Here is a 19,665-nt window from a genome sequence, read left to right on the forward strand (position 1 = left end):
GTGTCGTGTTCCTAATGGATTCTGTGCAGTCTATGGTATTTTATTTTTAATACATTTTATCAACTATTAGTTTGAGTGTTAACCCACATGTCATTCTGGTCTCAACCAAAACATGTTTTGGTCCATTTGGGCCAGTTGTGAGTTTCGCAGCATTGAGTTTGTTCGACGGAAGACCACAGGGAATTTGCCGACTGGTTGTAGCGTGTTGACAGGAATAACAGGATTCCAGCAATTATTTGAAGACATTCACACCATATTGAGCAAATAAAAACCTAAATGAAACAAACAAACAAAAATATCATACACAACTGTTGCACGGCGATGCAATGCACAAGATGCACATGTGATACATGTCCTATATCTATATGTAGATATCAAAAATAGAAGTCTGACAACATGTGGACAATCGCCAAACGTACGTGTCAAAGTCCCTGACTGTCATCCTCACAGATGATCTGCAGCCACTGGGGAGCACAGATCACATCATGTCCAGATGCACCGGCCACAAACCCCAACATGCCTCATCATGCACTATGACAGCCCACCATTTCTCCCCTCTACAAGCTGTTCATTATGCTTTTTCTAAAATGAACGATGGTTTGAAAATGACATGTTGTATAAAAACAAGGATGAAGATGGCGGCAGCTGAATACTACTGATGGTCGGGATTATGGGACAGTTTACAGAAGAGTTCGGATGAGATTAAAAACGCCCACAATCAAATTTAATCTCCAGCTCCGGAACTCACTTTTGATCAGTCTGAGTTTCTAATTTGTTAAAGTGATTAGAAAACACAGAAGTGGATGTCATTATGTGAAGGTTAGAGAGCAACGATGGTATCTGCTAAATCATGTTATGACGACTATTCATACATTAATACATAAAAAAAGGCTAGGGTCAGTTCTAGTGAGTGAAATGCACTGTGAAAAGTTATCGAGAAAGCAGGTAGTTTGGCGACAACCACTTCGATCGATAGAGTGGCTAGATGTGTTGGTTCCTACGCTAGCTAGTCGAGTAGGGCGGCTGAGCTCTGCCTCAACGCAGGTCGATGCAGTCTGCCTCTGACCGTTTATACCAGCTGGTTATTTTCAGCAGGGAACAGTGAGCGAGCGCCTCGCAGCGTGGGCTACCGGGGCCAAATCCCTTGCAGGAAGCATTAGCCCAGGTATTTTTTTTTTTTTTTTTTTTTTTTAATCCCCACTGTGCCGCCATCATGGCACCTCGCTGGGGTCAATGTCCTGAGGAGCCCGGGACTAGGGTCACGGATCGCTGATCCACCATGGGCGCGAGAAGGATTGGACTTGTATAGTGGAAGCAAACGTATAATAGAGATAACGCTAGTACACTAAAACACTCCGGGACTGGTAGTCCTTGAAAAAAATCCCGCTGAATGGAACTTTGTGCGTGAAGAGTGCTGTATAAATACCAGTCCCGGCCAAAGATCTTTGTGGTAGTAGTTTGTTTGCTTTTGATAAATAAGCACACCAGGGCGTCCGTGATGACAATGAGTATCTGAGGTACTGCAAAATGAAACCATTGCCATGATTGGTTGGAATGGTTCATTTTGTTGACACAAAACTAGGTTAAATAAAAGGCATTGTGAAACAGTCATATTAATATCGATGCTGGCCTTGTTGTGAACTTGTCGAGTAAGACGCTGGTTGATGTAAACCCGGTGGGCAGGGGGGGGGGGGGGGGAAACGACACACATGGTAAACATTTAAATACACGGGAAGGAGAGGAGTGCATAGGTTGTGTTTACCTTTATCAGGGACGTGCAAACAATGGCACCGGCGTTCACCATTGGGTTGTGGGGCTTATCTGGAGAATAGAAATGGTTTTGTGAACATTGAAAGTATAATATAGGGTCATCTATAAAGGTATTTTATTCTAAGCTACAGCGACTTCAGATAGATGTTATTACAGAGGATTTAGGACATCTAGCCCAAGGACCCCTATAGAAGGACCCAAACCTAGTGCCTTTGGGCTGAGGTTTGAATACTCTGACCATAACATGATCCTGCCCCCTGTAATTAGTTTGTTATTAATGACACTATGAAGGACAACAGATTTAAACCAGGCCTTTTAGGTATGAGATCTGTCCCGCAACTCTTTTAGTATAATATCCGATTAGAGCAACCAGTAATGGGACTGGACCACAACTATACAGTTGGAAATTAATCAAAATACGTCACCATGTACGTGACAAGTAAACTTCTCAGAAAGACGAGGGGAGAGGGAGAACAAGAGAGAGCAAGACTTGCATTCCTCAGAGGGGCCTTCTGGTTGGTGAGGCAACGCATCACAAGAAATACATCACAAACACAAACCATAAACCAGCAACAACTAAAAAGTGGGGCATTTACGTCGAGCCAACAAACAAAAAATATTGCCACAGTTTGAATCTGGGCAATTCTTTGTAGCCAACACAGCAGTCGTTCACTAAACCGTAAGCGCCGGCAGCTCACCTTCCTCGTCCAGGAAGAGCTTGTTGAAGCGCAGCCCGCTGGGCTCCTTCCCGATGAAGCTGTGCACGTAGTCTGTGCCGTGGTCGTGCACGGCGATGGCGTACTTCAGGGGCTTGACGCACGACTGCAGGCAGAAGGGGACCTTGGTGTCGCCCACCGTATGTCTGGGGGCGCGGGCGGGGCGGGGGGAGCAGAAGAGATATGGAGGTCATCGTATACGCCACACACACACACACACACACACACACACACACACACACACACACACACACACACACACACACACACACACACACACACACACACACACACACACACACACACACACACACACACACACACACACACACACACACACACACACACACACACACACACACTTTTCGGATTATATTGCACTCATTATGTAGTCGACAACTACATTTTGCAGATTGTTATTATTTGAACGGCTTAATAATACAAAAACTTATTATTTAACAGATGCCTTTTATCCAAAGCCACTTCCATAGAGTTCAGACACGTCGTTAAGGAGCATGCAGGGGTTAGACAGTACAGATACATGTCATTAAGGAGCTGGTCAAGGTTAGGGAGTACAGAGACATCTCATTAACCAGCAGGTAGGGGCTATACTTATATTTTTTTCCACAATGTCTTGTTTTTTTAAACGATTTATGATGACTATATGCTCTGTAAGGTGACCTTGGGTGTCTTGAAAGGCGCCTCTAAATTAAATGTATTATTATTATAATACAGAACAGTTACAGGTCATTGAGGAACTGGTAGGAGTTAAACGGTACAGACATGCGTCATGATGGTGCTGGTATGGGTTAGACAGTACAGACACATGTCATTAAGGAGCAGGTAGGGGTTTAGGGCATTTTGCTCAGGGCTGCGTAAAAGTTAGGGTGTCGACCTTGGGGATTGAACACGGTTCCCTTCTACTGGGATAGATATGCGGACAGATCACGCTGACCACAGCGTGATCTAACACGGTTTAGATACCACGGGTCTTTCATATAAATCAAACAGAATTGACTGGAAGCCAGTGATAATATCGTTCCCCCCACAAATCAAGTGTTTTTGCTCCGGCTTGTTTGTTTTTAGAGAGGAAGTTGTAAAGATAAGACTAGGACACAGAGCGACGCTTGATGACCACTCCCGTGCCAAAGGCACAGTCATTACAAAACCAAAACAAAACCGGTGGCGCAATCGCAAACTCCTGACCCAGATATGACATCGGTCGAGATAAGGTTTACGAGTGTTTGTTTGAAGCCAACAAATAAACTAACTAAATAATCCTTGACATGTTGTGTTTGATGTGAAGGTATTAAGCAGACGCCTAGCCAAAGAATCTGAGCAGACTAAGGTGAGGCATCGACGCTCAACAATGTCTACAGATAGACTTTTGACATTTTGGTTTGAACCCAGAGTCTTTCAACTGGGCATCGAACACTCCAACCACAGCACTATCCTGCCTCCCAATATATGTAGGTTATGACTAATTCACCCTTATGATCGGAAAAATGGACAGCACTCAAATCAAGAGAGAGAAGGGCAACCTCCTACCTCTGTCCATCCACTGTGCACAGAGACACAGCCCAAAGGTCAGGGTTGAATTTCGCGAGCTGGGGAATGTAGTCTGCAACCTGGGGGTAGGAATGACAAGTTACGATGACAAGGTGCATAGCTTGTAAAGGCGTCGGAATCAATCATAAAACGTACATTTACGCGTGCAAAAGATACATAACAATTGATAGACCAAATTATTGAAATGGACCTTGACAACAATGAACAATAGATGAAAGAGGAAACAAGCGAGAGAGAGATTTGTACTTTCAAGGGTTGTGCAGCGTCAACCACAAGCCGCGTCACACACACATCATAAAGAGAGGTAAACTATAGCCTCCCTCTTACGGACACTTTTGTCCCGTAGTACAAATATCAAGCGATTGCGATTTTAAATTACCACATTTTTTAACATTAAAAAAGAACAACATGCGAAGCTAGCGACAATGACAACAACAATAATGTGATTGTGTCGATTCGGGAAGGTGGTTGGAGGTCAAGGCCTACGCACCTGTCCTTCGTCCAGCTTCTTGGCGCTCTCGTACAGCTCGTCGATATGGGAGGCAAACGTGGGGAAGTCTGGGATGACAAACTTCTTTCGGAAGGCCTGGGTGAGCAGCACGATGTTGCTCTGCACACACCTGTTAGGACGAGGAGGAAGAGGAGGAGTGGTTTTTATCAGAGAAGGAAGAGGAGGAGGAGTGCAGAAGGTGATAACAGGGGTTTAGGGTGACCCGTTGGGAGCACTCAAAGAAATGTAGCGTCGCAGAGAGACGAACGTGCATGTTAAGGAATAGATCAGCTTTAGCCTCATCACTGAAACGGTTCATCCATAAAGTCACACTAAAAGAATTAAGAAATTATTTATTAATAATAATCATAATAATAATACCCTGGGTGTCTGCAAAAACAAATGGTTTCCCAGGTTACTTGGACAAACCAACATGATTGTTTAGGCACTGGCGCCAGCACTGAATTCTTGATCTTATGCCAGTGCTTCAGCTTTCCCCGATTTACAAGCAATAAACTAAAGAAAAGCCCGTTGATGCTTGCAAAAGATACAAATGTTTTGTAGACCATGTTGGTCAACTCCGAAACTAAACAACTGGAGGAAGTCACACCTTCCAGTAGGAACAAGGGGAGTGGCGTATGCTTGGAAACTTTGACAATTACATTTGTCAAGTTTGACAAGTCCAACCTTGCAGGTTCAAATGCAATTCAGCTGGTAAATCAGAATGCATCATGGGATTTTTGGTTGCCGATATTCTGCAATTCTGTGATGTCTCGAGAGAATCATAGTAAAAATTCTACATGAACGTGTAGAAGCGTTGTGGTGGTTCCAAACACAATGCCTCCCCATAATGATTACTAAACAATGACCAAAACCCCATTATAACCACTCACATCCCAAAGTTCCTATGCTTCCGAAATGGATCGGTCATTGTGATATGTGATTTGACGTCACAATGTACAAGCCCTATAGCTATTAACCCAACATGACCTCGGGAACACAGCTGAAACAATCAAGGAACAGCTTGTGAAGAGCGTCACTGTCTGGAGTGTTGCTGGTTGGTTTAAGCTGCCTAACCTGGCTGACTCTGGGGCTGGGCGAGGTGGCACGCCTGTGGTGAATTGGGCAAACAAGGCACGACGGATAAACCTAGCCATAAACTAACCAACCTGGTGGAGAGCTCCGACATGTCAAGCTAACGCCTGCTCTGCGAGTACCAGTTTGCAACTCGCTAATAAACTGGGTGTTCCAACAGCTACCGCTACCTTAGCCACAGCTACCGCGAGGACATTGCTACAGCTATGACCTGGTCATCGTAGGAGCCAAGCAACAGGGGTGTGTGGCAGAGTTTCCTGCAATGCTGACCAATAACATATCAAGGGCCTTGCATAGACTGACCAATGATGAAGGCCGACATAAAAACGACAAAACATATGACCCAGATCGTAGGGTGGGGGGGGGGAAGACTTCACAATGAAAAATAGGAAGTAAACACATTCTGAGAATAATCAAATGACATCCCAAATGAAGAAGAGAAACTCCCTGTACACATCCACACCCACATAAAACAACGTTTGCTAAAACAAAAGACCTGGCTTGAGCAATGGGAGGGGGAGGACAAGGAGCAGGAGGAGAACCGGTTCCCTACTTCTTGAAGAGGTGTCTGTCGAGCATGACGCCGTCCGAGGTGTTCTTCAGCGTTTCCTTCAGCGTGGCCATGCATTCTTTCAGCCGCGGGTCTCCCGTGCGCAGCCCCGTGGTTTTCAGGGCCTGGAGCAAACAGCATCGCAGAGAGCATAGTTAACAACGCAGTAGCTAAAGGACTCAAGTCATTCAAATGAGGGGAAGGGGGACCACCAAAAGTAGTGGTAAGGTAACGGCTTGTTGTGACGTTTTATGTCCAGGCACTCCATTTCAGAAGGAAAGACCCAATCTAAATGTTCTGGTTCATCTACAGCAACTCAATCTGCGTGTTTTTTTTTGTTATCTAAATAGAGATCAGCACTGGGTTGCTCACATGTCTTGTCTTGTGCTTTGGGCAAATATCCTCTAGGACTTAAGGCCTGAAAATATTCTGATATAGTTGCTTTTCAAGAGAAAAAAATATTAATTTTTGGCTAATTCTGACAGCCTTATAAGTCTTGCATAATTGTATGCGCAAAAACGAAGTTGGCATAATTTGCCCAGCGGCTGCTTCCCAACGTAACAATTTGGTTAAGGTTCCATGCCAGCATTGGGCACTGGGCAGTACATAAAGTATTTGGGTGGTTGGCAAAGATGCGTAATAAGATACAGCTTATACTACGAAGCGGCTTATGCGTGGTGTTTTGAAACATACAACCTCATTTACCGCTGCTGCGGCTTATCGAAAATGTGGCTTTATTTTGGAAAAATATGGTACGTCATAGCTAGTTATAACCTGGACATATCTGTAGTCAATGCTGATCGGTAGGGAGTTCAATAGTATAATAGATCATTCACATTCTATAACTGATATATTGTACCAAAGGATTGTACCTTTGACGTTCCCAAAACCAGTCCCAGTCAAGCCAACCCTCCAGATCTACTGCGCTTGTTCCCGATAAAGTTGCACAGCCAGTTAGGTGGACGGAACAGTGATATTCTGAAAGTGTCTTGCCTACTAACTGGGATTGGCTCAATCATACACAATGCAACTTTAAATATATTGCCGTTTAATGGTATCCTAATAGATTTACTCCCCGACTTACTGCAATGAACTTGTGTGCTGGGATCTTCTCCTGACCTTCTGCGATGGTGTAGAAGAGCAGGTCCTCCAGACTAGGAAGAATGCCCGCATTTCTTCTCCTACAATATCAAACGTGCGCACACACACACACACACACACACACACACACACGCATTAGTTCAGATCAGTCCATGTTGACAGCCATATTCTTTCAAAGTAAATTTGTTTATTTAATTCAATAGAAGATAAGGCTTAGGCAAGATTATCCTTCACCACCATTCAGAAGATGCTGTATCACTCAGTGATGGTCGTTTTTGTTAAGCATGTTCTAGTGGCTCTCCAATGGAGGTTATATGGATTCCAGGGGTACTTGGAAAATATAAATATTAAGTGTATTAAGTGTATCTCAACGTTTGAAGTGTAACGTTAAGGTTCTGTAAATCCTTCCAATGCATGACAAATAATAAGCAAAGCCAATGTCGTTTCCTTAACCCTAAGTATATGCACCACCCCTTGAATGTTCATGCACAATTATATGCATGTACATTTAATATTTATGTAAAAAAATTGCCCTCCCAGAAATGTTTTGGGCAGGTGAAAGGAGTACCCTGCTGAAAAAGATTTTTGGGCAAGGGAACACACAAGTTTGACAACCACTGTTGATGTTATATGTGTACACAACAAGAATAAATAAAGAGCATATCTGGCTTGTTAATGCAGCCTTATCTAGCGGGAAAGACACTTGGCCAATAAAGATTGCATGTGTGTGTGAGTTTGAACAGCAAGTTGTTCAAATACTAAACTTCAGATGTATTTTATTTCTAATTGATCAAATTTGTTTTAACACCATGTGTCAGTATAAATAATACTGTAAAACATATTGTAGAAATATGTTAATCATGAATGATATCATCAAAATAATACTGATATTTTCAAACTGCTTTTGCTTCTAACTGATATAACTGAATAATTCTAACAGCCACTAGTGGGTGAAAGGTGAACGGTTTGGTATTTAGCCTGAAGGTTGAGAAAACCTACTGAACTGACTGATGACCCCACAGGAGACCATGGCGTCCCAATGGCAAGTTCGTAAACATGTAAGCTGTGACCTTTGTGTGTAGATCTGCATGAGAATGTTAAGAGAGCACCTTCCCCCTTGTCTTTGGACTTCCAAACCACCCTCCCACACAAACACGTTTACAAGAATAAATACATTAAAACGTAACTAAAAAGTGTGGGGGCAGGTAAAGGAAATAAGGGATAATCAAAAAAGAAATACAAATAAGAAGTGTCAAAAAGAAAGACAGCAATGATGAGGCAAGTCATACTTACAAACATGTATAGCAGGTAGGGTGAGAGAAAGGAACAGGCCCCAGCAAAGGAAAACACAACAAGCATAATTAGACATGGTTTGTGACACATGAACCCACTGCTCATGCACTGATTCGTGCACGAGTCATTGGACGGACACTGTCGAACACTCAACAACACGAATGACAGCAAACACAAAACGCAGACAGCCGTAGTTCCATAACACAATGGCTTCAGCGAGTTCTGGGCTCTAGTCATACCCACACTCAGGACTGGACTACCCTTGAATGAAGTCCCAAAAATTAATGTTATGCACCCAAAGGTTCAAATGAAATAAAGGAAGGGCCGAGTGCGGATGGACACCAAGTTGGTGGGATATTTTTGAAGAATTTTAAAATCAACATTTTATCAGAGGACTGTAAACTGGCCTCGCTTGCTTTTTGTTTTAATGCACTTGTTATATATTTTTTCAGGACACATTTCCAGATACATTGTATTTGCTTTGAATACAATGTATCTTTTGAGATCAAGGGTGAGACCTTGATCTCAATGAGTTACCGCGCTTGTACTCCCAGGAAGAGGCGGGTTCTGATAATGCATTGCATTGAGCTTAATTGGGCAATCCCAATACCCCTCTTATCACTATGATAACACAACGTACACATGCACACACATTTCCTCGGTAGAGCTAAACGATTTACAACCATACTAATAGCAGGAGTGAAAGGAGCAAAGCAGTTGTCTCTCTGTCCTACTACTATGAAATATATTTCAAAAGATGCTTTGGTTGTAACTTAATCGTCCGCCCTGAGGAATAGACCAGGGCCACTGAAGCCTAGATCGTAGTTCCAGCACGTGGCTCGTGGTATTGAAAGGTCCATCATGTCCCTTTCATTCACATGATAATCAGAAGGTATTGGTTATTTGACAACACAAAAAAATTCAGTGGGTCAACATGAATGACAACGCTTGGGAAACCCTGACGTAGTGGATCATTTCCCCCCCCCCCCTGACTGAAACGGCATGCCGACACAATCGATGTGTCCAGCGAATCAGATCGTGCCGGATCGAGGCCCGAATTCCTGGAATGCCTTTTGCCGCCCAAAGCGCCGGCTAGTCCTGCATGTCCTGGGGGCAGCGGGATTACTAATGCCAACATGCCGGCTGGTTCACACGCCACTGAAGACACAGCTACAGGGCTGGCTGGAGAACAAGCACCTCACATGCACACCACTACACCACTGATCTAAGGGCCCCCTCATAATCATCAGTGATGTGAACTGTGAATACAGACACGGGCCGTTGGGGAGAGGTAGGTTGTGTGGCACATTGGCACATTGCTCTAGGATGCGTACGCGTAGGCTCTGGACCGTGGGGATGGACCCAGTACCTTCTGACGAGGCCGTCAAACACCCCAGCCCCTACACTATCCTGCCTCGTACGACATCAGGAAATGAGTCGCTTGACGAAGATATCTTGGCATGTTTGGGCCATTTCCTCCCTGGAATGCGATCCTTCTTTCCTGTACACACAGGAAAACAGTCTGTTCAAAGTCTCTGCTATGTTCCTGATTATATCAGATGTAAAAGAGAAAACGATGGAAAGAGAGACCCAACAGCTCCTACGATTTACCATGTCATTAAGGAGCAGATAGGGGTTAGGGCCTCAAGGAGGCCTGCAGGTACGCTGTGGGCAGTGGGGGAAGCAAACTGTAGTTGTCAGGGTTGAACAGTTGAACAGGCTAAACCAACAGGTGTTCCCCAACATGTGGGTCGGTATGCTACTTGGAGTTGCCAGTTAGCCGTTTAGGGTAGTGGCAAATTCAAGACTTGCAGAACATTTGATCGAACATTTTTTGATAAAAATCGTATATTCTAAAATGGTCTCACAAAGGGGTGCCCATGACTACGATTGCTTACATGTTCAGTGATTCGCCTTCGTTCTCTGTGAAATAAATGGGAAAACAAGGAGGTTTACGAAAATTGTACACCTTTTTTTCGAAAGAAACCCCACAGCTCTTGTGCCATGTCTATCCTGCTTCTGAACAAGGTCCCCTGAGGGAGTAACACCACACATCGTGGTCTGATCTGCGCTTTCAAGTGCAGAACAACAGTCTGTGTTGAAACCCTCTCCCATTCCCTAAGAGCCTTTTCCAGAGGAAAAACACTTCACACAGCTAGGGATACACCGAGTGAGAGCAAACACAGCCCGCTAGCGCACGCTCATAACCAAACTCAAAATATTTACCGAAAGCCACGCATCATACTGTTGAACACCACTACAGCAACCTGTTACATTTTAAGTGTATAGAGAGACATTTCAGCTTGCATGTCTCATGCAAGCCAGGATGTTTCTGTATCCCAGGACATACGTTGATGGAAATTAAATAGAGACTAGTAGCTTGTCTTTGGGTGAAAGTTCGCAACCAATCCCAGCATATAACGCTGTAATATCTTAAATAGATTGCATTTTTACAAATAAAAACTGGAATCCCTTTCACACACGCTCATATCAATTCTCCAAGAATTTAAGAAAGGTATTCATCAACTGAAGAACCAGAAGTTTGAATTGAATTCCATGGCCACGCGTAAACAATGTGCTGTGGCGTCAATGATGATGCAGGCACTTCCTGCTTTGAAACGTGGTCCTTTGAGAGGACAGATGGAGGCACTTAATGCAGTGCCTGTAAAGAATAGCTAGGACAAATTAAGGTGCTTTAAATCAAATACAAAATAGACAACTGCCACTGGCCCCCTCTTTCTCCTAAAGGAATTGCTCTAGCCTGATGGATCTAGCTGATGCTCAAAGCTATCGCACCAAACCGAGTCTTTGGTTCCAGGAACACATTTGCCACTTCCTGTTTAGAATGCCATGTATTGGCATGGGTTTTAGCCACAGAGTGCTGGCATAAATTCAACCATTAGAATAATAGTAACAAGATGGGCACACACACCTTCTTTCTTATTGGAATAATGCCCTACTTGTTCGATTATTAACTAGTGAGTCATTCAATGTCTACAGTTCATTAAGCAGCAGGTAGAGGTTAGGGCAGGAAACTGATCAATGATAACTACAGGTAGACTGCAATCAATGGGGTTCAAACACAGAACCTTTCAGTTAGGAGTCAAAAACCCTATCCACTTCCCTCGCTCACCACCCAATATCCATTCCTGTGAAGGAAGGACTACTGATATTGATTATAACAGAAGCTTGCTTAGGAATAAGACTTTGGCAATAGGCATGGCTTGAAAGACTTTATCAGCTTTCCTCCTTGGTTCGGTACCGACTGTGGGCTTATTGTGATGATGAGGAAATAAATGTGTCATTGTTTTGCTTTTGGTTAGTATCCTACTTTACATTTTAATTAATCTCTGTAAGATGATGTGCTATTATACGTTGTACGAGTAAAAACACCCAAGCCATAGTGCAGTGAACTTGTCAATGGATATTTGAATTATAATGAAGCTTAAAAGCCTGTGATGAATTTACATTTAACAATTCGAGCCGACATTATGTTTTACACTGCAATAATTGTACTTGTATTAACACGTATACTAATAAAACCATGTAAATATGGCTGTATCATAGAAAAGTAGATTGCAGGATAGGCACTTACCAACAACAAGCTATACTATTACTACCAGTCGTTCTAGAGGGACGAGATATTTTTTTCCACTGCACCCCCAAAAGTATAATTTGACATTTCAAATTCAACTTCAAAATAACAAGCCAGTCTAATGAGCAGCTCATAAAACTCCATTAAAATAGACCAAGGAAGCAAATGAAGACACATTGAATTAATTCTTGCAATGATGAGCAAACTGAAGTAACCTCTTCTTTAAAACAGTGCAAAATGGTGTTTGAGCTTCAGTTTTTGCCTAGTTAACCTTTGTGTGTTACCACTTTCATAAGATAGGTAAATATAGGCGTCAACACTAGCCAACTGATAGAGAGAAACAACTGAAAAAGCTACATCTACAAATGAAGTTATATAACATAACCCAGAGTGTTTCTATAAAACAGAGGCCAAGAGCCAAGAGCTGTTATTACATTGCATCATATTCCACACAGAGGTCATCTTGGTGATTCTTTGACCTAGGGTTAGTGCCCTAAAGCATCAACCAAAATGTGACTGCAAGGGTGCACATGAGCTGTAACCTATGCGATAGTCATCTGGAGGGGGTCTGTATGGAAACACCTAGAAGGCGCACACATAAGTTGGCCAAATTCAACGTCAAGACGAGCCAACTAAAAAGGGTATTTCTCACTATACGCCCATTGGTACGGTCTCGCCTTCAAACGCATCATCCACTGCCATCTGCACTGACAACCCGACAGCAAATGAACAGTATAATCTCATATTAGTAGCCTACTCGGGACGCCCTTCTCGAGTAGACGTTATTTTTACTTGACACGGCTACAGATATGATCTGTGGATTTGGGGGTAGAAAGGGACAATAAACGGTTAATTCGTGGTGCTGAGTCAAGCCTATGGCATATGGAGCTACATGCGTCATGGCTCCGACTCCCTGAGTAGCACAGCTAGCGACCACATCACATGCGAGCCACCGTTAGCAACACGTTGGATTGAACAAGGCAAATCATTTTTGAAAACGCACTTATCGCCCGTCGCTCCGGTGGTGACATCGTCCTTCTTCCCTGGCTCGTCCGGCGTCACTGCGCCCTCGGATTTAACGCAATACGACCGGGTGTTCCATGACGCGCCGCCGCTCAGCAAAGGGCGGTGTACGTCGGCATGAAGGACCTTGAGGGTAGAGACGACTTTGGCATCGAATGAAGCGGCAGCGACACAATTGTGGCTCGGCAACCACGATTTGTTTCTTGAAACGGCCGCCGGGCGCTTGAGATTGGTGTGAAACAACTCCTTCAGCAGTGTTGAACGCCTAAAATGTAACATCTCAATCCGATCAAAAGAGAAACCTTGATTCCAGTAGCGATGGGATACGGCAGAGGAAGTACAGATCCGACCGAGCTCTTGCTAGTTGTCACGAAGCAATGAGTCACATTCAGGCTTCGTCTTCTTAAAATAAACAGACCATAAAGCCCTCCCCTCTGCTCTGCTATTGGTGATGATGGGGTACTACGCCAGCAAGTCTTTTGAAGGGTACTGGTCGCCTATAGGATTTTAGACATGTCAATCATTATTTTCCGGTCTTTTTTCACCGGTGTATTTCCATGTTGGATTTCTATGGGTATTTCGCATTTCGTCCTCGATGTATTACTTACTTATGGTAGATCAAAATAACGTATGCTTACTTTATATTCGTGATCCTGTAGCAGATTTTACAGAGTTAATAATAATGAAAGAAAATAAACAGGTGGAATAGATGCTGTGATCTGATCTTGATATGTCAAACTGATACAGGTCTATATATCAGTTATGTTCGACGGATAGATAGATAAGTAGGCCTAGTACATATTTAATAATAGTACTTTACAGCAGTGGGGGGCGGTGCTTTTTGAAGCAAGGCATCAGCCTCTCCTCAGTCAACCTTCCTGATGATCTATGGATCAGATCACAGAACAACCAGACATGTGGATCTCTTTTTAAAATGTTGATTAATTTGAACGTAAAAGCCGCATTAAATGGCCGTCATCAGTTGAATAATGTGTGTTCAATGTCGTGACATCGCTGTCGAATTGGGATAAGGCAGAATAAGCACTTGAGTTTGTGTTAGGAAAATATAATGGTTTGGGTGAAAAATAACCGGATTGTCGAATGAAAGGGGAAGCAAGCAAGCATGCAGTGATCGAGAGGTGGTCTCGAACAGTGCTCTCATGAATAAACTGAAATGTCCAATATTGAGGTGGCCACTAGCGGTGAGGGGTTGTAACTACTGAGGGGTTGCACACTGAGGGTTGCACACTGGGGGGGGGCACACTAGGGTGCACAATCAGGGGTGCACACACTGAGCCCCCCCCCCCCCCCCCCCCCCCCCCCAAGTTGCAGGTACTGGCCTGTCGGAATTAGAAGAAATTAAGTAGCAAATCAGATTTTAAAAAGTTTCGTTATTTATTTAATAAGTGATTTAACTAAATAGCAACAACTATAATTAACAATAAATTAATTGCCATAATTTTTGAGCAGGTTAAAGAAATTGGCCCATATAATATCATTAAATAAAAAAACTGATATGGACTGTAATCCTTGCATCAATTGTGTCTTGATTTGAATAAGCATATTGACCATGGACCTATTAAAGAATTAAAGATATTGTCTCGGGACTTGATTGAGACTTGGACGAAAATACTTGAGTCACGTGTCTAGTATTTTACACCTCTGCCGCGTTGCACAGAGTAGGTGGGGTCGTACGAAACAACAGTGGCTTTTCATTGGCTCTTGCGAATGGCGTCACCTCCCACAATCGTCATCTTCAAATGTTGCCACGAACGCAAGGAGTCAAGATGTCCAACTTTAATTTCCTTTTCTGCTCGTTTATTTTTCTACAAATGTGGTCGTTTCTTGTCGTGGCGGCTGAAGACGACTCGAGCAGTGAAGTTAAGATTGAAGTTGTGTTCAAGCCGATGGAATGCAGTAAGAAAAGTAAAAGGGGAGATTTGATGAACGTTCATTATGATGGCTATCTTGCCAAAGACGGCACCCAGTTCTACTGCAGGTAACTTTATAGGCTGTAACGTTAACTATTTGGGGTTTTAAACGTGTATTGCATTCGCTACTATGCCCACTTGGATACTAGCATGGGTAAGTCTTGCAACTGAATGCAACCTTTCCACAGTTTCTGCATTTGCCAGTTGTGATGCACTGTTGCATTAAATACTTTGCATGGGGATCTTTCCAAAGTGAACGGTAATCAATACATTTCACAGAGGTTGGACGGTGAACAATACCATCCATCGAGTTGGTTATGTTGTTTCAGCAACAACATAACGCATTCCATATTTTATTGATTTACTTCATAATGTTCTTTAAATGTGATCCCTGCCATTGTAAAGCACTATGAGTGCTTGTGTGTGATGGGTTCTATAAAACTTTACTTGCCATGTCATACTTATGCAACTGTCGTTTCGAAGATGCCAGTCATTTCAGTTTAACAGCACATGTCAACATGCCTTCAAGTCCCCCATTCACTTCGAAGGGATCCTGTCTCGCAAACGCATCAAGGAGATACAAAATGCAAAACGTAGAATCCACTTTAGTTATCGCACCTTGTTTATGCCTTTTACCAGCCGATCAGACAAAGCTGGCCACCCCCAGTGGTTTGTGCTGGGCGTCGGGCAGGTCATCAAAGGCCTAGATCAAGGGATGAATGATATGTGTCCTGGAGAAAAACGCAAAATTACCGTCCCACCATCCCTTGGATTTGGAAAAGAAGGCAAAGGTAAGCATCACATAATACCCCTAATAAAGAAGTGACCTGTATTTTCAGCTGTATTTGTATCCCCTCTACCAGTAACAGCCTCACTGCCTCTATAACTCCTCATTTTGTTTACATTCTCTTAAGGCCAGAGGTCCACTAAATACAAAAAATAATACATTGACGTAGATAACTTAATCCGGATTATAAATATTTAGTAAAACAGATAGTTGTGCTGTTAAAGGTTATAATACAATAACAATATAAGGCCTAAAAAAAAAAAAAGTTTGGTTCCTGTTGGTTGTCAGTTGAGGTCATGGGTAGGTAGGGAATTTTTTATTTTTATTTTTTTCCAGCGGCAGCGAATAGGTAGGTTGTTTTCATTTAAAAACGAGAAAATTCGCTCATCCTTGTACAGAATGAAGAGGTGCTGTACCAAAACGTAATTATAGTTTGCATCAAAAAAAAAAAAGTCGCACATAAATTGACAGGGTCGGTCGGAAACCGGAACCAAACAAAAAATGTTTTTAGGCCTAACAGGGAGTCTTTAGCCCAGTAGAATGCTCTCACCGTGTCTATCTTCTTTCCACAGTGCTTTAGTTGCCTGACCAGGCTGCTCAGTTCGTCATTGAATGCAGCTGTGTGCTACTCATCCTCCACTGGGCATGTACCGTAAGCATGCAGACATTTCACGGGTTCTTTTCCTCTGTTGCCCAATCCCTTCTCCTTGGCACTAATACTTAGGCGCTTGCATGCTGATCCACATCTCAGGTTCTGAGTTCCTTTTAGAGGGCCCCTATTTCGCTACCAGGTATGATGTTGGATAAAAGACATTGAAAGCCATTTCAAAATCGACACCTATGCCATCACACGTGGAAGCGTCCAACCAGATAGATCAGCCTGCCATATCGATATATACACTGGGTAGGCCTGTAGGCTGTCATATACCTAACATGGCTAGTAGTTACATCACACCTGGTGGAAGAATAAGGGCTCTTTAATATACCCCTCACAGGCTATGCATGAATTTGAGATGTTGTAATGCATGGACAGCATTCGTCTTTCTTCTAGAGTCACCATATTTGACCTGTGAACTTTGACCGTCATCTTCTATCTGTGATTTCTTTTTTTTACTTAATGGGGTGGTTTTGGTGAAACTGCATGTTTTTGTCTCATCATTGCATGTTTCAATGTTGTTATAAACATTAGTACCTTGCAGTGTGCCAGGAACATAAGAGTATGGCAGAGTGCCTAATTCCTTTTGTCTCGTAAAGGGGTTATTCTCTAAGAGAGGAACATCTAACAGGTCGAAAACTAACAAATATCAGAGTCTATACAGAATTTAAACGTGAAGAATCCAGAACAACTTGATTCTTGTCTTCCTTTATCCTTCTTGTTTGGACTTTATACATTTAATTACAGCAGATTTTTTGGTCCTTTTTTTAATGGGATTATATTTGAATTATTGAGCAAAATGGATTTACGGATTTTGATTTGGGATGACGTAGCTTTACAGAATAATTAGAATAATTTTATTTTAGTTTTTATAGTTGTCCAGTCTTGAGGTTCTGGTCCTTTTGGTCTTTTAAAATACTAATAGGGCTTATGGTGTGTGTGTGTGTGTGTGTGTGTGTGTGTGTGTGTGTGTGTGTGTGTGTGTGTGTGTGTGTGTGTGTGTGTGTGTGTGTGTGTGTGTGTGTGTGTGTGTGTGTGTGTGTGTTTGACCCAATAGACCCGGTGGTCCCACCCAATGCCACGCTGGTGTTTGAGGTGGAGCTGTACTCCGTCTCCAAAGGTCCACGCAACATGGAGGCCTTCCGGGAAATAGACCTGGACCAGGACAAAAGCCTGACCAAAGAAGAGGTAGAACACAGTTCAGTGTTTTCCCCAGAAAATGTCTTAAGTCAAGGTGGTCAAAGAGTGGGGGGCGGGGGGGTCTTGTGGCCCTGTGGTCATCGGGGAGGGTTTCAGTTCGAACGACTATTGTTTTGAATAGTATCATCGATGCATTATTTGAATTTGCGTTTTTTTTTTTTTATATACATTGATAGTCAAGGCGGGGCCCTATTGTTGTTAAGGCAGTTGACCAGTATTGAGCATGAACGCGGCAGCTTAATTTTGCTGGTGAAATGTAATCCTTTGGGGCAGTAGCCAATGTAATTCCACTCAAAATGCTGGTTTTTCCACTGACTGCTCAGAGAATATTCTATCATTTTCACAAGGATCCCTTCAGAGTAATACAACTTGTTTATTTGCCTTTCACTTGATCCAGTCTGGTTTTTTGTGTTTGTATCCAAACAAGTCTGGCTCAAGGAGAAGTCTCGCTCGGGAATCTCGTTGTTGCAGGATATTTCCATCTTTGCATTACAATCTCAGCTCTCAAGTTTCCACTCAAGTGTGTTCTCATCTTGCCACAACTCGACTCTTGTAAGACTTCTCCTTGAGCTCGACTTAGCTGAACACAATGACAAATAGACCACGATCAATTCTCTGTAGGGATCCTTTCCTTATAACAGGATATCATCTGAGCCTGTCCGTGGCAGAAATAAGTTTATAAACTTTTAGAGGACATACATTGAGGACTCTTTTCCCCGAAGTCTCCCTCCTACTAATTGGAAGGGGCTCAAACGAACGCATTGGGACATTTTGGATAAGCAGGATAGCTGAGTTCTTATGGGGTATGAATCCCTACCAATGAAAGGCCTGAGCCCTGGGAACAGTTAGCAGACCAGTCCCCGGTGTACTCACTTGTCCTTATCTAATAATTAAGTGTCTGTAATTAAGTGTCGGTAATTAAATCCAGTTGCAGACATTAACCACCTCACACAGAGTTATATTATACGGACGCTGGCGCTAACACTGGTGGATGGAAAGAGGACCAGGGTGTGGCGTACGCCGAGGAAAGCAACACAAAGTACTTTTGCTAGTGTCAGAGCATGCCTGCTATCTATCGGTGACACTAATATTTCCCCTCTCCCCTCTCCCAGGTGAAACGTTACTTGAAGCTGGATTACGAGAGAAGCGGGACCCCTAAAGACGACGCCTTCTACGATAAAATCATGGAAGACATTTTCAAGAAGAACGATCTCGACGTTAACGGACTGATAACGTCGAAGGAGTACAACGTCTACCAGCACGACGAGCTCTAGGGTTGATTGTGACAGAATTTGTATTTGTGTTTTTTGACTTACTGTAGTTAGTTAAAAACCCAATAGGGTATAAATCGTCTAAATGGCCATGTTGTTATCCCTACCACAACTAACGACACAAGCATCTAACCCACTATCCTCCTGGCACACTCTTTCAAAACTTTATTTAAACAGTTGCACCATACGCTATGTGAGAAATCCACACACTTCACATGCATTGGTTTCTTGTAAGGAAACACCACTCAATTAGTAATGAAATACGTGATGAAATCGCGATTAAATATTATCCAACAGCCTGTATTCTAAAACACATGTGTTTTAAAGAAAGAAGTACACTGTATAACAGTGTACTTCTTTCTTTCTCTTTCAGTGGATTTGTAGACGTCATTTTGAAGCTGCTGGGAAATAAGGCTCTTGTTATAAGATGTCTACATGTAGTCTGTAGACTGTAGACATCGGGCATGAAACCAAGCACCTTTTGGCTGAGAGACAAACACCACCACTGCATTAGGTTTGACCCCACTGTTAACACTATTAAACATCAGAATGTTGTTTAAAACACAGTAGATATGTGATATTAACATACCATTAAAACTATAATAATGTTTTCTAAGCC

The 19,665-nt window shown here is 42.9% G+C and overlaps 2 protein-coding genes across 8 annotated transcripts in view; one reads left to right on the forward strand and one right to left on the reverse strand.

The window, feature by feature from the left end:
• Positions 1-13,616, reverse strand: part of LOC132448531 (glutaminase kidney isoform, mitochondrial-like) — a 30,193-nt gene extending 16,577 nt beyond the window's left edge. The window contains exons 1-7 of one of the 6 annotated variants that reach the window (XM_060039928.1): positions 13,183-13,616; positions 7,275-7,365; positions 6,194-6,315; positions 4,546-4,675; positions 4,035-4,114; positions 2,469-2,632; positions 1,763-1,821 (exon numbers count right to left, since the gene is read on the reverse strand). In XM_060039928.1, coding sequence (XP_059895911.1) covers positions 1,763-1,821; positions 2,469-2,632; positions 4,035-4,114; positions 4,546-4,675; positions 6,194-6,315; positions 7,275-7,365; positions 13,183-13,481 — 945 coding nt within the window. In that variant the 5' untranslated portion in view covers positions 13,482-13,616. Of the gene's footprint in view, positions 1-1,762; positions 1,822-2,468; positions 2,633-4,034; positions 4,115-4,545; positions 4,676-6,193; positions 6,316-7,274; positions 7,372-8,290; positions 8,541-8,584; positions 9,065-13,182 lie in introns of those variants that run through there. The other 5 variants (XM_060039927.1, XM_060039931.1, XM_060039930.1 and 2 more) reach the window with 5 other exon arrangements.
• Positions 13,617-14,936: 1,320 nt separating this feature from the next.
• On the forward strand, positions 14,937-19,411 carry fkbp7 (FKBP prolyl isomerase 7). Of its 2 annotated transcripts, XM_060040179.1 has the most exons (4): positions 14,937-15,201; positions 15,773-15,924; positions 17,633-17,763; positions 18,888-19,411. In XM_060040179.1, the coding sequence occupies exons 1-4, from the start codon at positions 14,963-14,965 to the stop codon at positions 19,047-19,049; spliced, it is 684 nt and encodes a 227-aa protein (XP_059896162.1). In that variant the 5' UTR covers positions 14,937-14,962; the 3' UTR covers positions 19,050-19,411. The 2 variants fall into 2 exon arrangements, with proteins under 2 accessions (XP_059896162.1, XP_059896163.1); XM_060040180.1 differs by lacking the exons at positions 14,937-15,201; positions 15,773-15,924 and adding an exon at positions 16,515-16,572.
• The last annotated feature ends 254 nt before the right edge of the window (positions 19,412-19,665 follow it).

The sequence above is a fragment of the Gadus macrocephalus genome, chromosome 20 (assembly GCF_031168955.1).
Source record: "Gadus macrocephalus chromosome 20, ASM3116895v1".
In the NCBI taxonomy this organism is placed as follows: Eukaryota; Metazoa; Chordata; class Actinopteri; order Gadiformes; family Gadidae; genus Gadus; species Gadus macrocephalus.

Bases quoted from the DNA above. Each gene is read 5' to 3' on its own strand.
- fkbp7 (XM_060040179.1), top strand. From the start codon at position 14,963: ATGTTGCCACGAACGCAAGGAGTCAAGATGTCCAACTTTAATTTCCTT. The intron at 15,925-17,632 runs GTAAGCATCACA...TTGACCCAATAG, and splicing joins ATTTGGAAAAGAAGGCAAAG to ACCCGGTGGTCCCACCCAAT. The intron at 17,764-18,887 runs GTAGAACACAGT...CCCCTCTCCCAG, and splicing joins AAAGCCTGACCAAAGAAGAG to GTGAAACGTTACTTGAAGCT.